The 19,963-nt window shown below is 34.8% G+C and overlaps 1 protein-coding gene across 2 annotated transcripts; it reads left to right on the forward strand.

Annotated features, from left to right (window-relative positions):
• The first annotated feature begins 1,265 nt into the window (after positions 1-1,265).
• Positions 1,266-18,596, forward strand: LOC106877640 (uncharacterized). 2 transcript variants are annotated; one of them, XM_089350441.1, is made up of 5 exons: positions 1,266-2,481; positions 5,512-5,654; positions 5,929-6,026; positions 6,910-7,070; positions 18,299-18,596. In XM_089350441.1, the coding sequence occupies exon 1, from the start codon at positions 1,424-1,426 to the stop codon at positions 1,841-1,843; it is 420 nt and encodes a 139-aa protein (XP_089206567.1). In that variant the 5' UTR covers positions 1,266-1,423; the 3' UTR covers positions 1,844-2,481; positions 5,512-5,654; positions 5,929-6,026; positions 6,910-7,070; positions 18,299-18,596. The 2 variants fall into 2 exon arrangements, with proteins under 2 accessions (XP_089206567.1, XP_089206576.1); XM_089350450.1 differs by lacking the exons at positions 6,910-7,070; positions 18,299-18,596 and adding an exon at positions 6,260-6,562.
• The last annotated feature ends 1,367 nt before the right edge of the window (positions 18,597-19,963 follow it).

Genomic DNA, 19,963 nt, shown 5'->3' on the forward strand with positions numbered 1-19,963 from the left:
GTTACCTTTACCACTCAAATCAACATTTACTACTTATACAGCATATAGCTTATCATAGTTTTTCTTGCATTTGTGCATCGATGATAAGAGCTTGCTAGCATATTATTTACTCTGGCATATTTCACGTAAATTCATTGTTTATGCTCTTGCTGTGTTGTTTTCAGACATTAATGTCTTCCCATTGTCAATACAAAACTCTCTCTCTCTCTCTCTCTCTCTCTCTCTCTCTCTCTCTCTCTCTATCTATCTATCTATCTATCTATCTATCCATCTATCTATCTATCTCTCTATCTCTATCTCTCTCTCAAACAAAGAATAGATGAATACACAACGAATTAGTGGTCATATTTTCTGACCAGTGTAGTCCAGCATAACACGGGTTGGTTATAAGAAATGCATAGCTCCAGCGTGTAATAAGCGGGCAAAAGATGGTTAGCAGTAATTCTTTTGTCTGAGATGTGACATATGCATATTCACATTACAAGATGAAAGATACCATTACAGCTGTTTCAAAGATTCGACGTAGCATTGATGTTATAATGTATATCATGCAAACAGGTGTATAAGAGGCAATAATGCACAGCAAATAAAAAAAAATAATGTGTTCAACTTGCATAAAAGGTGATACGGGGACTATCTTCAAGCTAAAAAACATGAAATAGTTTCATCGGAAGGAAGAGTACATGAAAGAAAGAGAACGTGACCACATTGGAATAATTCTCGAGCACTTAATATTCCCATACCTTTCGCAGTTGCTTTTGGGTGCTCCAATTTTTGTACGAGGAATTGCGCAAGGTTGAATAGTGGAGTGCTCCAACTAATCTTGGTAGTTTCCTTTCCGTGTGTGAGTGGGTACTGCGTTTTACATGCTTTCTAAATTCGTATCTCTTAATTTAGTTATTAAGAGATTATGATATTCACATAATATTTCATATGTTATTAAAGATTTAATCCGTCTATTCTATGACATCCTCATCTTTGATGAGCTCTATCCTTTGTTCAGTTCTATATGTGTAATGTAAACTCCATTGTTTTTCTGTACATTATTGTGTTTTCGAGTCTTTATAGCTAATAATGAGCTCATTAATCGAGTATAGCTCATGAAAAACTGTTGCATTTAGTTTTGAAATTTACGCCATTATGGAAAACGAATTGTTTGGAGTTAACTGGTGAGTTTGTTTTCGTACATTAACCTCTATTTAGTGAGACATCTCTATTTCACTTTGTTTCTCTAATGGAAAATTTTGTTCTTTCCCTCCATGGAGAAGACGACACACTGAAGCTTGTTTAAGAGAGGTAGGTGGGAAAGAGTGAGGAACGTTATCAGAACGCAGTGAAAGAGTGCGTAAGCGGAACGAGTTATGTCACCGCTTTAAGAACAGAAAGCGTAAATGTCATCAACAATTTCGAAGATAAAGAGAAAATGGAAAATTTTAACAATGAAAATACTGACGTCACTAACAACAACAATAAGAACAACAGCAAAGACAATAGCCGCAAATTTGAAGACGAATTCAAAAGGAAAACGTTTCTCAAAGGAAACATTGAAGCCTCCCACCAACAGCAGCTACATCCGCAACAACTACAAAAACAACATATTTCAAGACAACAAAATATGAAAATTTTTAACAAAAAAAGCAATGACTCCATTGACCAACAACAAGAAGAAAACCAGCAACACATTTTCATCAAAATTATTCGACAGAGACGGGTAGAACACTTTTTCGACTATGATTTTGTGAAAGATTTCAGAAAATGCTTGGTGAAACCTAATCTCCTTACTCTAGCACCAAGCGAAAAAGGTCACATCACACAAAAAAATTGTGGTTTATATACTGCTTAACATGAAGGCTAAAAGGATTAAAACTCTGACCCCAGCACAGGCTGAAAAATACCTGAAAATGCCTGAAAGATGTCTGGAGTTTGGATTTCCAGTAGCAATGTGCCATAGTGAAGAAACTAGAAAAAAATGGCTTTACACACATGCTCTTCAGAACATACTTTAATTTCATCCTACATGGAAGACGAGTGAATAAAGTTACATTTACGAATATGACAGCATGACTTAACATCCAGTATTTCGGGATGACACTGGATGAATATGGTTATATATTCATCATGAAATCCACGCCGAACGAAAACCGGTCAATGATCAGGATGGAGGTGGAAATACTGCTCACAGTAGAACTTTAACAATATCTCTGATATCGTTTACATAGAAGGCTAGAGCCCAGAAAAGTGGTGATAGAGGGGACAAAGGCAAAATGTTATGCCTGTGAAATAACCACCCATTTAAAAGGCTTTCTGCCACCAGCTAAAGAAACCTAAATGACCACTGTGGTTAGCACCAAATTTACACCAGCACATATAGATCAATTGAGGACACCTACACGAAGATCCGTGTAACGACCGCATCCATAGTGAAGATATCCTTGCCACTCTCCTTTAACAGGGCAAGCAAAGTAGTTTTCCTTTGTCCTGGTATTTCTCAATATTTTCCATTTCTTTGGTATAGAGAATTGCAAAATCTATGATCTCGTACTATCTATTTATTTCGTCTCTTTAACAATGCCTGGTCTTCTTATTTAAATAGTATGGTCAGTCTAGTATGGTCCCACAAGAATTTTGTAATTCTCATTTTCTAGCACAGCTTTTGGTAGGTGTTCATACCACTTTACTGTTGTTTAGAAGCCACACACTCGGCTAACATCCCACTTCGCTCTTTTGCCTATACAATCATGTCTGCGCTTATACTCCTTCTGTGCTAGTATCTAGCAATCACTCAAAAGAGTGATTGATACTTTCATCTCCTTTCCTGTAGATTCTACATTTGGTGTTTGACTGAGGTTTGTTGATTTTTGCCTTTATCAGACTTGTTTTAGCTTACTCCTGAAAGCTATAATTAGTTGTTGTTTTTTTTGTCACCCGTTTCAAGTCCTGTCCGTCAACCAAAGCCAGCTGTCTTTACTTCCAACATTTTTGGTTTGTTGCATGAGCTGGTCATGCAAATTTCATTTTCCATTTGTTTATTCTGTTGTTCTTCCTTTTCTCTTTATGTTCTCCTACTTTCAGTCTCTTTTTGGGTATCCCTGGCTGTCCATAATACTTTCAGACCCAGTACGTAATATTAAAAGTGTCTTCTGCATTTAGTAATCCTCTGCCTCCTTCCTTTCTTGGTCGGTATTGCTTTTAGGGTGGAGTGCGTTGTGCATTGTGAGCAGCTTCCTAGTTTTTCTATTCAAGTTCTGTAGCTCGACTTTCAAAAAATGAGCTGAGTGTCTCAATATGGGCATAGCCCAAATTAGAAAGAATTAGTAGTAGAAACTGCTGCATCTGCAACAGTGGCGGCGGCGGTGGCGGCCGTGGCAGCAGCAGCAATAGCAGCAACATAAGCTGCAGTAGTTGCACCACCAAAATCTATAACATCATAAACATGAATGAGGGAAGATGTATAAAAATAAATCCGTTAAAATACAGGAAATATTTATGAGGAGGAAAGGAATTTTATGCCCTTCCAATAAAATGTGAATATGAACGTCACTGTAACTGTTGAGAGAAATAACAAGGTGTGCATTCGATGTTCGTCTTCGTATAATTATAGTGTTTGCTGTTGTTGGGAGGAGAAAGGGCCAGTTTAGTCTAACTTCAAATAGAATTCATTTTACATAGGAAAAGCAGTTATAGTTATACAGAATAATAAATTACATAAATACAATAGTAGAAATAGAACGAACGTCTAGAATATTAATTCTTTCTGGATTATCCTCAGGGCATTTTTTAAATATTTTTTCTCACTTTCAGCTTCCAAACTGTAAGGTAGATTAACACATAATTTATGTTGAATGCCTTTGCTTACAAAAATTACTTATTGATTCAGACAAGATATCTTAACATAAACAAACATACTAATGTAGGGAATGTATGCAGGGAATGTATGCTTGCTTGTTTTTTTAATGCTTCTTTATGTATGCTTTATTAGTATAATTGATACCTATCTGTATACACTATACACACACACACAAACACACACACACACACACACACACACACGCATATATATACACACAGATATGTATGATTGTATGTATGTGTGTATGTATGTATATATGAATGTATGTATGCATTATTTTGCGTTATATTTTCATATTTTGCATTCATGTGTTTCTAGAGCAAATCGCAATTTATCTTTTGATCATCACATTGTTGTGTCTTAGGAAACTGATCTACCGGATTTTCCGATAGAGTATCTCGAATTGAAATTTTTTTGTTTGTTATTGCTGTTGTTTAACTCCTGATCTATGATGAAATACATTTAAGATGTTATCGTCTCATTCAAAAGTAAGTAGAACTACATTATCCCATAGACCGTTCTTTTGTTAAAAACGGCAATATGTGACATGAAGGAAATTTTATTAATATTTCTAGCAGGTCGAGCAGGTTTTGCTCGTTCTAGGTTATCATTTGTGCGATTACAGTAGCATAATTGTTTATTAAGCAGTAGCAAACACCTTTAATACAACATCGTAGCTTCAATACTTTAAACTTCAGTATTATTTGACAAATTCCAGCCTAATATATCAAATTTCACATAAAAAATGTAGTATAGTTATCGTATATTGTTATCGTGCTCAAGTGCATGCAGAAGGCTTGACATATAATTGTAAGTACTGTGTTTAAGCACACAAGTATTGTAGCTTTATATTGTATGTGTGTTTTATAGTTTGTTTTGCGGAGTAATTCAGCTCGTAATGATGTTAAAGTTCGAACAGAAGGTAGTTGCTTAGGCTTGAGTAGCCTTGCCATCAGTTTATGTGCAATTCTTTGACCTGGTATACCGAATATATTACGTTTGTATAAGGTAGAAATTTATCTGGTACACTGTCTGATGCTTGGTTTTGACGTAGTGCTGTAAATTAATTTGTAATCCATTTTGGATGTCCTATGAATCTAGGTTAGTATATAAGTCGAGATTAGAGAGGATAGCGATGATGTATTTGTTCGTATGTGGATTTGTTTTTCCCTTTGTGCAAATTATACTAAAGAAATATTAATTTCCTACGTTATTAATACAAAATTGGATGCTTTGAGGTAGGAGTGTTAATCCACGATAATACATGTTTTACCATCAAGAGATGAAAAGCAACGTCGATCCCAGAGTGATTTGAACTCATAGTATAGCGGAAATGACCAAAAACTGAACATTCCAAAGAATATTAGTTTCAGTATACTGTTAAAGCAGTTGCGTGTTAAAATATTTTTGCATTATATGGAGATATTTGCGAAAAATCATTGTTTCCAAAGTTGTTTGTGGTTTATAAGAAAGTAGTGAGTGTCTAATAGAAATCGATTAGCCCATGGCAAATAGAATATATTGGTATCAGAATTCTTATGTTGTCTGTTAAAAATTCATCTATTTCATTTTACCACCATTCAAATGCGAATTTAGTTATTAAATTTTTGGAAATTATATTACGACTACTGAATAATATTGGTTTCGAATTTTGGCACAAGGTCAGCAACTTCGGATGAGGGCGACGCGATTACATCGACCACAGTACGCAAACGGTAATTATTTCATCGACCCTGAAAGCATGAAAAGTAAAGTCGATCTTAGCAGAATTTGAATCCAGAATATGAAGACGGACGAAATGCCGGTAAGTATTTTGCCCAGCGTGCTGATGCTTCTACCATCTCGCTGCCTTACACCCGCCTAGTAATATTGAAAGTAGCTTTCAAAAGTAAGATGTAACAAAAAAAAATAGAATGATTGATCATATTTAGACTACAAGTTATAGAGAATATAGGTATCAGTTTTATGTTTCTGAGTTTAATTTTACCAAGTCTAAATGGGATTTTGATCCCTTCGATGTTTCTCAACTCAGCTACACTAAGTACTAAGGTTATTATAATCATCTAATTTACTTTCAGCTTTGAACGTAATTAAAGATCAATTACTAGATCAATGATTTTCCGATTGCAAAAAGTACCGTCCATCGTTCCGTTCAGGATTTCATAGAAAAATACAGGTAAAAATTAAAACAGTATTATATGTAATATACTTATAAATATCAAGAACCACAGATAGCTGAGACGATATACTATGAGTCAAAGTGTATATGATATTTCGTGCCAAGTCAACTCTACTGCGATGTGCAACGACTAAGATATTTACACTTAATGCCTCTTGCCCTTTATTATAACTATTTACAGTTTTTTTTTTTTGAGTAGTGCAACGTGTTAATCTTTCGTTACTTTGCAGCGCTGAACTCAACTATATTAATGGAAACAACGTAGGAAGGAAGAGCCTCTGCCGAAGCCATCAATGAGTTCCTATGACCCGATATGTTACAAGACTCACCTATTCTGAAACATTATTATATAAAACATTTATATTCTGCTCTATATCACCAAATTTCAGATAATTGAAGCTGCGTGACAAAGAGCACGTAAAATGTACTTCACAAGATTAGTATTTAACGCAACTCACGAACAAGCCATGTGACAATTGAAATTAATTAAATTTATAGCTAAACTGTGGCATACAGAAAAAAAATTCAATGTGAAATTATTCCTGGTAATTCTATAAGTAATGCTTTTATACATGAGGATACAATGTGAGAGTGTGACATCAGAGATGAGTATTAAATGTGTTTGAAGTTGTTGTCAATACGATTGATACTACAACGTTGTCAATGCAAATGGATTGTTGAGGAATTTTATTGATAAGTTTCTTATAAAATCAAAGACGTGCGTGGTTTGCGGCTATCACCACTAGTGTGATCTAGGGTCTTTGTATGTTCACTTGAAAGAAAATCAAGTGATATATGATAAATAGACAACCATAATCAAGCTGTGCCTATCTCGGCAGTAGTTGCAATCATATACTATTTCTTTCTTTTTGTATTTCAGGAACAGCATTTCCTTATTTAAAGATGCGATGTGGAGGCTATTGGCTTTTCACCAAGAAAACAACTAGCTAGAGGTGAAACGAGATAAGATATATGATGATGGATAGATACATGAATAACAAATACTTTCTTAAAGATCAATTGAAACAGGGATGCAAAATAGTTGAGTACCTATAAGTCTATATGTTTGTATATGTGTAACAGCGAGTATGTCAGAGTAGTTGAGCGTATCTTTACATACACACACACACACACACACACACACACACACACACACACACACACACACACACGTATCACATGTTATATAGGTGAAATGGGCTGGATGAGTTGTAATTCTGAATTTAAGAGTAATGTTAATTCCTTAAAGAGGCAGTTGTTTCTTTTTTTTTCATAGTAGTATAAATGAGATTAAGTGATATACATGACTTTCTCAAAGATATTACTAATCTAAATAAAAGGAAATGAGTGCAACTAGAAATTAATGCTTGTCAAGAAAATTGCCTTTGCTGTCGGAAGTAGGAACGAATAAAGTAATTTCGGAATAAAACAGGTTTTTAGTAAGTATGGGAAGCGAAAAATGTCAGCGAAACGAAGTTAATTCAAAGTTACATGAGTAATAATTTCTGTGAGGAAGTTTTGAATTTCTTATTAAAAATAGATTTTCACAAAAGCCTTTTGTGAGATAGTTAAAGAAAAAGTTGCTGACGTATGAGGTAGTCTAACTCTGACTTGGAATCATAGGTATATTTTACGTTAACTACAGGTCTACTTTAATTCACAAGCACACATTCACATACATACCTACACATAGAGCATACGCATACACAACTGCGGACACATATATCCTATATGAGTATGTATGAGTGAATATTATTAAAACAGCGAGTGTGCTCAGTTTTATTTTAAAGTTTTCTCGAATTCTATCATATTTTATATTTTATATTTTATATTTTATATTTTATATTTTATTAGCAATGCGTCCCAGCGTTTCCCGGTTGTTATGATCGACAGCCATATTGTATCATTTGTTCCTTTCTTATGGGCAGAATTGGCTCAGCTGATATATTAGTGAACAGGATTACTGGCTTAATGGAAGCTATTGTTTGTCTAAAAGTTAAGTGGGGGAGGGCATCATTTGCATGGCTTTGCATTAAAGCGCTTTCTGTTCTTAAGAAGGATCATAAACTAAGTACTGTTTCATTGTATAAACAGGGGTTAATACGATTTTGCCCAGAAATCACGTTTTCAAAATTTTAATTTCCCCCCGTCCCCATCGCAATTTCTTAATTTGTAACTTTTTTATGAAGTTTTTTTTTAATACGCGTAGAAAAATAGATTACGAATCTGGAATATATATATATATATATATATATATATATATATATACTAAAGTTTTTTTGAAAGAAACACCCAATGCTCTTTCCCCCACCTACACCCATCATCTACCCGCTTCCAAAAAGCTAAAACCTCCCAATGTTTCACTTTCGTCTGTTTCACGCATGCGTAGAATTGTACTGAATTAGCAGACGTAAAAAATACCAGACTATCACCAGAAAACCCGACATGTTAGAAACAACAGGTAAACGACATTATGTCTTAAGAAACTTCCCGGCCTTCCAAAAAACTAAAAGTGAAACACTGGGAGGTTGTAGCTTTTTGAAAGTGGTGAGATGATGGGTGGATGTTTGGGAAGTAGATTTTAGTGTTTCTTTAAGAAAAAAAGGAAGAAGAAAATTCTTAAAGATTCGTACTCCCCGATTTCTTCTCCATGGATTACCAAGAAAAGTATTTGAATAAAAGTAAAAATGAAGAAATTGGGGTAGAAAATTAAGATATTGAGAACGTGTTCTTTGGGGACGAAATCCTAGTCTCCTGTATCGAAAACATTGGAATCGGAAGAAGTTTAAGAAAACAAAAAAGCATGGGGTAGCGCAAATGTCACCTTGGACATACTAGAAACAACAGGTAAAGGACAGAAGTTCTAGGAAAGCATACCTTTAAGTGTATATCGAAGATGAGGTTTTTAAATACGCTCATCACAAACACAAATTACAGAATAGAAAAAGGTTATTCCAATCGGATTTGAGCTGTAATTTTGCGCGTGCACACAGCAAGAAATAACATGATCCATACAGAAGTTTTACCTAGAGAGAGAGAGAGAGTGTGTGTGTGTGTGTGTGTGTGTGTGTATGTGTGTGTGTGTGAAATGAAGTTATTTTATGGCATTCTTTCGTCTGAAGCAAGAAAGTTGTCAACTCGATTATATGCGATCATACGATTGTTCGTTAATTTCCGTTATTTTTTGTTTTATTTCTTTATTCTTTGAAGGGAGCACAAACTGAAAAAGAGGAAAAGTGAAAAGGTGACATGTGCTTTAAAGTGAGAGCAGAGAATGAAAGATGTATGTACGCGTATATAAAATGAAAGCGTGTATGCGTGTGCGCGCGCGCGAGAGAGAGAGAGAGAGAGAGAGAGCGACAGACAGAAAGAAAGTGAGAGAAGGTGTGTGTTGTCATGTATGTATTTTTTGCATACAAATTATCTTTCATATACACGTACATAAACGCATATGCATACATCTATTTTTGCATGCATGCTTGCGTGTGCATGTGAGAAAGAGAGAATGAGTGACTGTATTTCCTGATAACATATAGAGAAATTGGTGTCTTTTAATGAAATTTTTTTGGTTGTGGCTTATTTTAATATAATATTTATGTGGACATTTTCCTAAACGTTTGTCTGAGTAGAATTCTACGCATGCGTGAAACATCGGACGAAGGTGATTAGAAGCAAATCGAAATATTACCCGAAAATGACCTCAAAACTGTGCGTCTCGACCTCGTTTCCGAGATTATTTTAGTAGTAAAAATTTGTTGTGCCGAAAATATAGGTTATTTGGTAGTTTTTATACTAGGTCATCCCATAAATAATGCGGTTTTTTTGTACTTTTATTTTCAAAATTATGATAAAGTTCTTAGTAAGAACTAATACTAATTTCTTATTACTAAGAGAACTTTTGAGTTAAGTCATAGTTGTAGTAACAGTCGTAGCTGTAGCAATCTCAAAAGTAAAAGCAGAGAATATGTCAATTCTAGGATTCTCACCTACTATATAACTGCTAGACTAACCGCCTGCAATAAATACCTCATTCTAAAGATAAAGTGAAGTTCAAGAAATGTCAATAAATTTTAGGAGTTTTACCGTTTCCAACTCAACATACTGGACTAGTAAGAAAGCAAGACATTTTCTAAATAAAAGAGACACTTAGGCATTGGGGAATTCCTAATATTGCATGATTAAGCAAAAGTTTGCTTCCTATTTATATACATGGGAAACAGACTTTTGTTATTACTGTGGCTTACTTATATATAAGCGTATGCGTGTGTGTTGTGTGATTGTATGTGCATATATGTGTGTGAGCATGTGTGAACATGACTGCGCTTATCCCACCAGAAGTGACGGAAAAGCCGAGGTAGTAGGTGATACCAATTTAGTAAACACATACACACACACGCACATGCACGCGCGCGCATCGTGTCTCGAAGATTCTTCAAACTGTTTGCATTTATTTTCTTCCAAGATTTTGTCACCAACTATTAAAGTATGGTGATGTATTGAGCGATTGAAAGAGAAGAGAGAACATGTTTATCTGTAACGAAATACAACTGATTTTAAGGGAAACAAGACAATGACTTATTTGCCTAATTCCTACTTCAAAAACATTTTACAAATGGGCAAATATTCTGCTCTATGGAAACCCATGGTATTTGTTTGAATATCGATTTCATGTAAATGTGAACGTTTCTCCTGCTTTCCGTACTTTTACTGATATAGTTCAAGTGACAGTTATATTTCTATTCCACATTCATAGTATACTCGGAAAATATATATTAAAAAAACGTCTAAATTAGACGGAAGCCTTTTCTTTATCTATATCTCACTTTAGATTTTGATCTTGCTTTGCTAACAATAAATCTACTTATCTATGCTTTATTTCTTTTTACCACTTCCTTCTTCGTAATCACCCCACACCAAAACAATAATAATTTCCTTTCACACTTATTGTAATTTATGTGCTGTCAGGTACATTTTTATATTAAATTAAAACACCGTCAGCTACATCCTTTTTGGCGTTTATGCTATTTCTGTTAAATGAACATAAAATATATTACTGACTTAGTCTGCTATGAAGAAAGTATATGTGACTCATGTTCCTATCGTATTTCCACTTAAGATTCCACCAAAATTAGAAAATATCTCTCTACAACAAAATTAGGTTAAATACTACACATGAAATACATAGAAGAAATGTGTCTTATGCTTCCTAAAATAGTATTAATTTACAAACATTGCGTTATTTGTAGAAATTATACAAAACACACACACAGAGGATGTATGTATGTGTATATATATATATATATATATATATATATATATATATATATATATATATATATATATATATATACACGTATATATATATATATATATATATATATATATATATATATATATATATATATATATATATAAGTTCAAGACCGTAGGCTCGAAACGTAAAAGACTTATATATATATCATATATATATTATATATATATTATATATACATATGTAGTCACTACTTTTATGTTCGTCAATTGCAACATATGTTTCTTAATTTCTCAGCAAGTTCGACATCAAATGACTAGAAATGGTGGTGGAGTACCTTCGAATATCAGATAACAGCATAAGAGCTCTGATATCAACCTTTCTAACTTGCAAGAAGGTCTGTTACGTGTTTATGTTGAACATGATCGTTAAAATGGTAGGAAATAAATTACTTCCATTGACATACATTTCTCGCTAAAAATTGATTTAGACTTCGAAAACCTAAAGCAATATCAAAAACGAGCATGCTGACGACACATGAAGGAGACGTGTTGAACAACCCTGAAAGGCTTTGCATGGCGAATATTTCTTTAAGGTGGTTACCCCATATATATATTTGAAAACTAACTTTGGCCTATAAAAACAAATCCGTCCTACATATGGCCAAGAAGCATGAAACAAGAGCATGAAACAGCCTTAATATTTATTGAAATATCCCCAACTTCTAAAATACGGATAACAAATGTCACCAACGTGCAGTACTTTCACAAAACATATTAGATCGTATTAATATATCCTACAATATTTCAGACAAAATGAACTTTGAGATACAATAACTCTGCTTGAAATTTGTAGATAAAAATTTGAAGCACCCATTTCAGCTGTTTTAAATAAGAGTTATATGGTACTCATATGAATCTCGACAGGTCACTAGAAAATTGTTGGTTATTTCAAGAGAAATCTTTTTATTGCTATCGGCCCGCATCTCGCAGATCCTTATAAGTGTTTGAAGTGAATGTGTTTTGAGTGGACAATTCTGTGTTGTACGGTTCTTGGTGTTGTCGTTACTCCTTGTGATGCTCCTTGTTTTAAGCCGGCTGTAACAGAGAGAGGGGTCTCTTGATTCGTGGCAATGAGAATGGTAGAATCTTATTTGTTACCTATGACATTTGCTTGGTGGTACCTTACAACTGACTAGCTCCCGTGATATGTTCTTTTTGACGCTTTTGTTCTTTACGATTTTTTGGTAGAAATGAGAACTGAAACTGAAATATTTAAAAAATTGATCTTGCTGTCTTGTCTTAGTAGGTCGTACACCTTCCAAAATTTTCAATAAAGGGCCTTAATAGAAATATAGGGAAAATGAAAATTACTTCTTTCAGTCACACTTGTAAAATATCAAGATGTATTGCTCTTTTTACTTTTTTACTCTTTTACACATTTCCTCCATGCTCCATGCATATCACAGCTGAATCAGCTGCGATATGCTAAATAGCAACAACAACAATAATAGATGAAGATATGATGATTTCTTTTATCGATCTCAAAAGCCCAAGATTTTGGGAGCAGTTAAAAGGCAGAATGAAGAAATGCTATAGCTACAGAATTTATCCTAAACAGGTAATAATCCACTGTAGTGTTTCCAGACAAATCATCTTTTAAAATTGTCTATAATATTTAAGTTCTCTGCAAGGGCTACGCAGACAGTTAGTGTCGATACCCAGAATCGATCCCAAACCACTGAGCATTTATCCTCCATTTACCATGACAGAATTCAATTTTGAATTTCCTCAGGCCACATAGACCTTTATCAATATTTCTGAAACCATTTTTAACGTATACAATAATTCCTCAACTATCTCAGGTGTTACCTACTAAAAAAAACCGCGAAGCAGAAACAGTACTGTATTGTATATTTATTATTATTATTATTATTGTTATTATTATTATTATTATTATTATTATTATTATTATTATTATTATTATTATTATTATTATTATTTTATTATAAATGCAAAACAACACTACGGAGGAATCGGCGTAAGGTTAAATGATAAACCGCGATAGGTGAACCGCGATATGGCGAAAGATTACTGTAAATCGCTTTGATTCTTATTTTACTCTACTGGTCCCCAATAGTCATTCAATGTTTCAAAAAATCCCGTTATATTTCTATAACAAAACATTAAGAATTGTATAAGAAGAATTGTTATAATATTTTGTGTTGTAGAAGTATAACCGATTTACTGCACGTAAATTTTAACGACAAAATCTTATATGGGCTTCCAAGTGTGATGCTGACTCCGGCTGAAATCCAATGGTCAAGCTGAAAAAATGTAATGCAAGAATTCTAAACTTTCACTTCATATGATCTTTGATAAGATTTTCAATTTACACAAAAATGAAAGTAAACTACACCTAGAACGCTTATTGTCCGTAATTATCAGGAATTTTATGAGTAGCACACGTTTATCGTGTGAAATGAAAGTTTCACTGTGTCTGAATACTCACTATGCCATACATTATTATGCATGTTTTAAAATGTTGTTTAATGTCAGCATTTTATTTTAAAGTATCCAATTTTGGATTAGGGTTTGTTATATCATGAATATTGAATGAACGAATTCTCTTCAATCCTCTGTATTAAGCTGCTTTCAACTCTTTATTGTATAGACAGCACAATACTAAACATAAAGCACGGTAATTATAACGGCGTGATTATATTGAAAGAAAACCCATGCTTATGCAATTGTCTGCTCTTTGCTTGTTAATTTGTTCCCAACTTTGTTTGTATCAGTTATGTCTTTTGACAGGGCTATTATGCTTTAGCATAAAAGTAGCTGCTTTCCATTTAAGTTTGTAAGGCAATTTAAATTTCGTATGAGAAGCGGTTACAGAAGGTCCCTGTTGAACAGAGTATTATTAAAGAGTTTTATTGAGAAAAATTCGTGAACGTAAAAATATTGTAATAAATGAATTTTAAAGGCAGAAAAGCAAGTCTCTATAAAATTATATTTTAATGTTCCATAAAGTTTATCCAACTCTCTTTGCAGCAAACGGGTTACTGTGCTTAATAGGGCGAATGCAAATTTTGTGACGTTTCTTTTCTGTGTATATGTGTGTGCGTAAATTACATAAAACAAAATTCAGTAGTTTTAATTTCTAAATATTTCTTAGTGTGCTTATGTTTGTGTGCTAGTGTATGTTGTGTGTGTGTGTGTGTGTGTGTGTGTGTGTGTGTGTGTGTGTGTGTGTTTGTGTGTGTGTGTGTGTGTGTGTGTGTGCGCGTGCGTGTGCGTGTGGTAAACTAATGTCGTAGATTTTCGTTAAATACTTGAGGTGATTACCTGAGTAGCTCATGAATAGAATTACTGGTTCTGTAATAAGAGACTGTGAAAAATACATGAATTTATACTTTGACCATTTATTAAGTATTCCAAGCCTTGGACGGCGGGTGACATATATGTATATGTACATAATCATACATATATGTATATACATGTGTGTGTGTGTTTGTGTGTGTTTCAGTGTATGTATGTTAGTGTGTGTGTGTGTGTGTGTGTGTGTGTGTGTGCGCGCATGCGTGTATATGATTATGTAGGTATACATGTTATATATATGTATATATGTGTACATTTTACATTAGTTCGTCGGTCGTTTCCAATGATCACCCCGGCTGTGGCCGATCAGTCTTCTGCGTACTCGAGAGGTTGTGCCGAAGGTCGGGCACTGGTGGTCTACTGCGACTGAAAGCAAGAAATTTGTTCTAGACTTGCTAAGTCCACGTTTTCTTTATGCCCACTGAAGTCATTTTTTGTTCGTAGGAGGTAGCACCTTTGATGGTGCAGTTTCGTCAGGCAGGGCGGTCTAGTACTTACATTTCCCAAGTGTCGAGGTCGACCTCAAAGCTCTTCAGTGAGGCTTTGAGTGTATTCTTGAAGCGCTTCTTCATTCTATCTTATATGAGTTTGCCTTCCGTCAGTTCGCTGTAAAACAGCCTCTTGTGGAGTCGCATATCAGACATTCGAACACGGTGACCTGCCCACCTAACTCACGCTCTCCTTAGCAGTGTGTCAATGCTTGACAGATCAACTAGAGAGAGGACCTCCGTGTCTGGGACTTTGTCTTTTAAGATTATTTCCACCAGCTTTCTTTGGCAGATCATGAAGAAGCCGTTTATCTTTTTGGTGTGAAGTTCGTAAACCGTCCGAATCACGCGGGCGTACAGTAGTGTAGGCGGTATAACTGCTCCTTTCGTATTCAACGTGGTGATGAGCCTAACGCCTCTCCCCTCCCACACTGATTCACGTAGCCTTTCAAATGCTGAACTTTCTTTGACGATGAGCGTGTCGTCATCAGCATCAATGTTCACATTTCTGGAGAGCGTGCATTCGAGGTATGTGAATTTATCAACAACCTTCAGAGTCTTACTGTCGACAGATAATCGGTCCCACATACGGCTTCTGCGGGACAGGCTGGTGCATAACTTCTGTCTTCTGGGTAGTGACTGTGAAGCCAAAGTTGTTGCAGGTGGTGGAAAAGTAGTTCCTGTTCTGCTGCATCTGGACCTCCGTGATGGTGTTGAATGCCCCGTCGTCTGTGAACAGGAAGTCGCACGCTAAGTCTTCTTCCACCTTGGTCTTGATTTGTGGCTTCTGCAGATTGAAGAGTTTGCTATCAGTCCTGAATCTGATTTTGATTCTGGTTTCATCGTCGTTGTGGAAGGCGTCCGAAAGTATGGCCGAGAAGATCATGCTGAACAACACAGGTGCGAACACACAGTCCTGTTTCACTGCATTAGTGATTGGGAATGCGTCAGAAGAATCTCCACTGGCCAGCAGTCGAGCGAGCATGCCGTCGTGAAACTGATGCACCATACGGAAGAATTTTTTCCGGGCAGCTGAAATTTCCCATGATCTTCCAAAGCCACTCACGACTGACGGTTTCAAAGGCCTTGATTAAGTCTACAAACGTCCTGTATAGATCCCTGTTCTGTTCCTGTCACTTCTCCTGAAGTTGGCGTGCAAGAAAAAATCATGCCCAACAGCCTTCTTCGAAGCTTTGCTGTCTCTTGCAGATATCTGTCTTCTATGTGCTGAGCGAGGTGGTTATAGAGTATCTTGTCTGTGATGACAAGCAGAGAAATTCCTCGGTGGTTGTCACAGGACTGCCTGTTTTTCTTTCTGCTGGAGGTTCAGTCAGAGAACTGTTTTACCGATTTGGCACCCGCATTCATGCAACCCTTTCTCGCCGAAGATTAAAAAGGGACCAGATAATACTTCGCTTATACGTGTCTAGGTCTTATATTTGTTAGTCACAGTTTTCTAACTACAATGATTTCACTCGTATACTTCGCTTCTGTATTTTCCCACTACATTTTTTTAACCATGATTCTCCCTTCGCTGACATTCACACGTCAACCAGCATATATATTATCTTAATGTCTATTGCATAGTGATATTAATAGTATCTATGTCACTTTTTGCTAATACTGATATTAATAGCAGCAATATTACCGCCATCAATAAAATTATGGTATTTATTTACACGACTAATCATTACGTTTTAATTGATCGTAGTGCTATCCATGAATACAGAGAGTGAGGCGAAAATATAAATGATCATGAAATGGATTTATTTTAATGGATTTTATTTTAAATTTTGTTGAATCTTTTATTTATTTTCACAAATATGCGTTATTTTCCTCAACTCCTGGCAATAAAGTGTAACATTTGCAGTGAAATGTATTTAGGCTTTCAATATTTGAATTTTACTTAACAGAAACCTGGCTTGCCTAGAGCAATGAAAAAAGTCATGAATTATTCTAAAAGTAACTTGAATTTGAGCTGTAAAAGAAATTTCACATTTCCATACAAATATATTCTGACAAAGAATATATATTATTAAAGAGTTTCTGATAATGCATAATCGGGAAGCAGAATGAATAATTTTGAGTGCCAGAAGGGTCGAAAACACTCCGGAAATATACTATAAAATACATTTTATAATACTTCGTCAATGCGACGCTGTTGCATCATATCAGTATTCAACAGTATGATGATAATTATAAATCAAATACTACATTATGAAATCTATATATTCAAAACTATCCCTATCAGGTTCATAAGCTGTTAAACAAATCCTTTTGCTTGCTTTAGTCACTGGACGGCAGCCATGCTTGGGCACCGCATTGGCTGCTAAGTGGTTGAGACACAAATATAATAAAGGTCTCCACCCCTCATATATATGCTTCATATTCGTCTTATAATGGCAATATGAACATGCTAAGTATAATTATTTACAAACTGAATGACAAAATTATATCTAATCCTAGAATTAATTCTTTCGAGAACAAGAAATGACCTAAGAACCTAATCACCGTAAAACACAAAAACAAAAGAAAAACAAAGAATACCAAACCAAATCCTTTCTTATTATAGGCACAAGGCCTGAAATTTGGGGCGAGTTTGAACACAGAACGTAAAGCGGTCAGAAATGCCCTTAAGCAGTTTGACCGGTGTGTTAACGATTCAGCCAGCACGCCACCAAACCAAATCAATGGATAATAGCGGCCGGTAGAGTCATAGCAAGTGTACGAAATACTATTTAAAACAACCGAGAAATTTCCCGCATCAGTGTTTAACGAACATCATCGTGATTTCAACACCAAAGCAGGATCATTTCTTCTGTTGATGTCAAGCAGACTGGGAAAACAATCAAACGTTGTTAGAGAAAATACAAATAAAAAAGTCTGTACTTGGACCGCGAATTAGGAACATGCATATCAACACATACGACGGAAATTAAAATATACAAATAAAAACATATAACTAGCTAATACATACAAACACACGCCCGCACATAAGTATATATTAGGAATAAACTGTTTATTAATAACTATAACAATAAAAAAATGCAACTCGATTCGGAAAATGACGTATAATGAGGCTACACCATCAGCATAAGTCATTGATATCATTATCATCAAAAACCATTATTTTCGCCTTCTTTCTTCCAGGGCTTGGGTGTGAAAAGTATGCTACCCCTGACAGGAAATCGCAGAGGCAAATGAAGGCGCAATACAGACGTGAAGATTATTATCCAATGACAAAAGGAAAGACAAGAGACTATTTGGATAATGCTTCCTAAGTAACCCAAGCAAACAATCTAATCAATAAATCCATCTTCTTAAGATTAACGCACGAGCAATAAAATGTCAAAATAAGCTTCAAGTTTGCAACTCAATTGTAAGTTTCAAATAACACCGAATTTACTCAAAATATCACTGTAAAGCTGAAGTACAATTAAATTGCCAAATTAAATTTTTAGCTTTCAAGCCTTGTTTAATTACACACCTAAAATATTATTAGTAACCTCAAATAGTAATTCCTAACCATTAGTTGTTTTCCCAAACCTTATTTCTTGTGCTGTAAACACGTTATAATGTAGCCTGCTAAGCGGGCAACTTTCAGCGTAAGGAGTCACTACCACTTGGAATTTAAATTCACAAGCGTTACTATGCAAATTAACAACTAATAGATTTGTTACAAATCTTAACTGAATTAATCTTATTAACATTATTATCACACCCGATAGCCTCCAAATTCCTAAAGTAAATTCCAGATAATATAATTCGAAAGAAACAATGACTTGGAATGAAAATATCTTCTATATATCTATAACAGCTACGAAGCTGTCAAACAAGACCTACTTTCTTTCTTTTTCGTAAATCCCTAAGAAAGTTTAATTGACAAAATGTTATGTATAACTCAGCCAACAAAGGATAAAAATTACTCCCACGAGAATGCTTCTAACGCGTCCTGAGTACTTTACTCAAATAAAACGTATACATTATCTAAAGCTTAACTCTTTTAACTTATTTTTTATACAAGTAAACTCAGAGTACCATGTATCAGATATAAAACCTTCTCCATTCTTCATCGAAATATATTCATATTTGCCGCCATACACTGAATCTATTCATTTAAACATTTCCCTTCTATCATTATTAAGCCTAAATAAGTAGAGTAGAAGGATCAAATGCATACATCGTCTAAATTACCTTCATATCCCTAAATTTATCCAAAAATTTAATGCAAGACCTAATGCTCTGTAATAAACTTACCCATGTACAACGGACTTCAACACAGTTTGAATCTAACAAATTAACTAACAAGGTATTGATCGACCCTGAGCTCTACTAGAAGGCGCTTGCCCAAAGTGCCGTCAAAGGAGTGAATCTGAAACCACATTGTCGCAAAATTAACTTAGAGCGTCAAATAGCACATGTACTTTCTTAATGTGTATTACACAGAGATATCATTAACAGTAATGCCACTTTTCAACAACATTGATATTAATAGCGTAATATTCATTACTATGCTCATTTGAAACCTCGATGAAACTGTTTTCTATCGTTTTAATAAACCCTTATACAAAATACAAATACAAAAGAAATTAACATTTCAATGGGGAATCGTAGTATCAATCATGATACACTTTCAGCAATACTTAAGAAATGCTAATTAGAGCTGATGCTGTCCAAAATAAACTTAGAGGCAGAGGATAACACAACAAATAAAAACTTATGCAACTGTTTGCAAGGAATAAGCGATTAAGAGAGTGTAATCGTATGTGTTTGATAGAGAGATGATATGACCATTTTCAGCGAGATACATATATT

The sequence above is a fragment of the Octopus bimaculoides genome, chromosome 1 (assembly GCF_046866305.1).
Source record: "Octopus bimaculoides isolate indiv1 chromosome 1, ASM4686630v1, whole genome shotgun sequence".
NCBI lineage: Eukaryota > Metazoa > Mollusca > Cephalopoda > Octopoda > Octopodidae > Octopus > Octopus bimaculoides.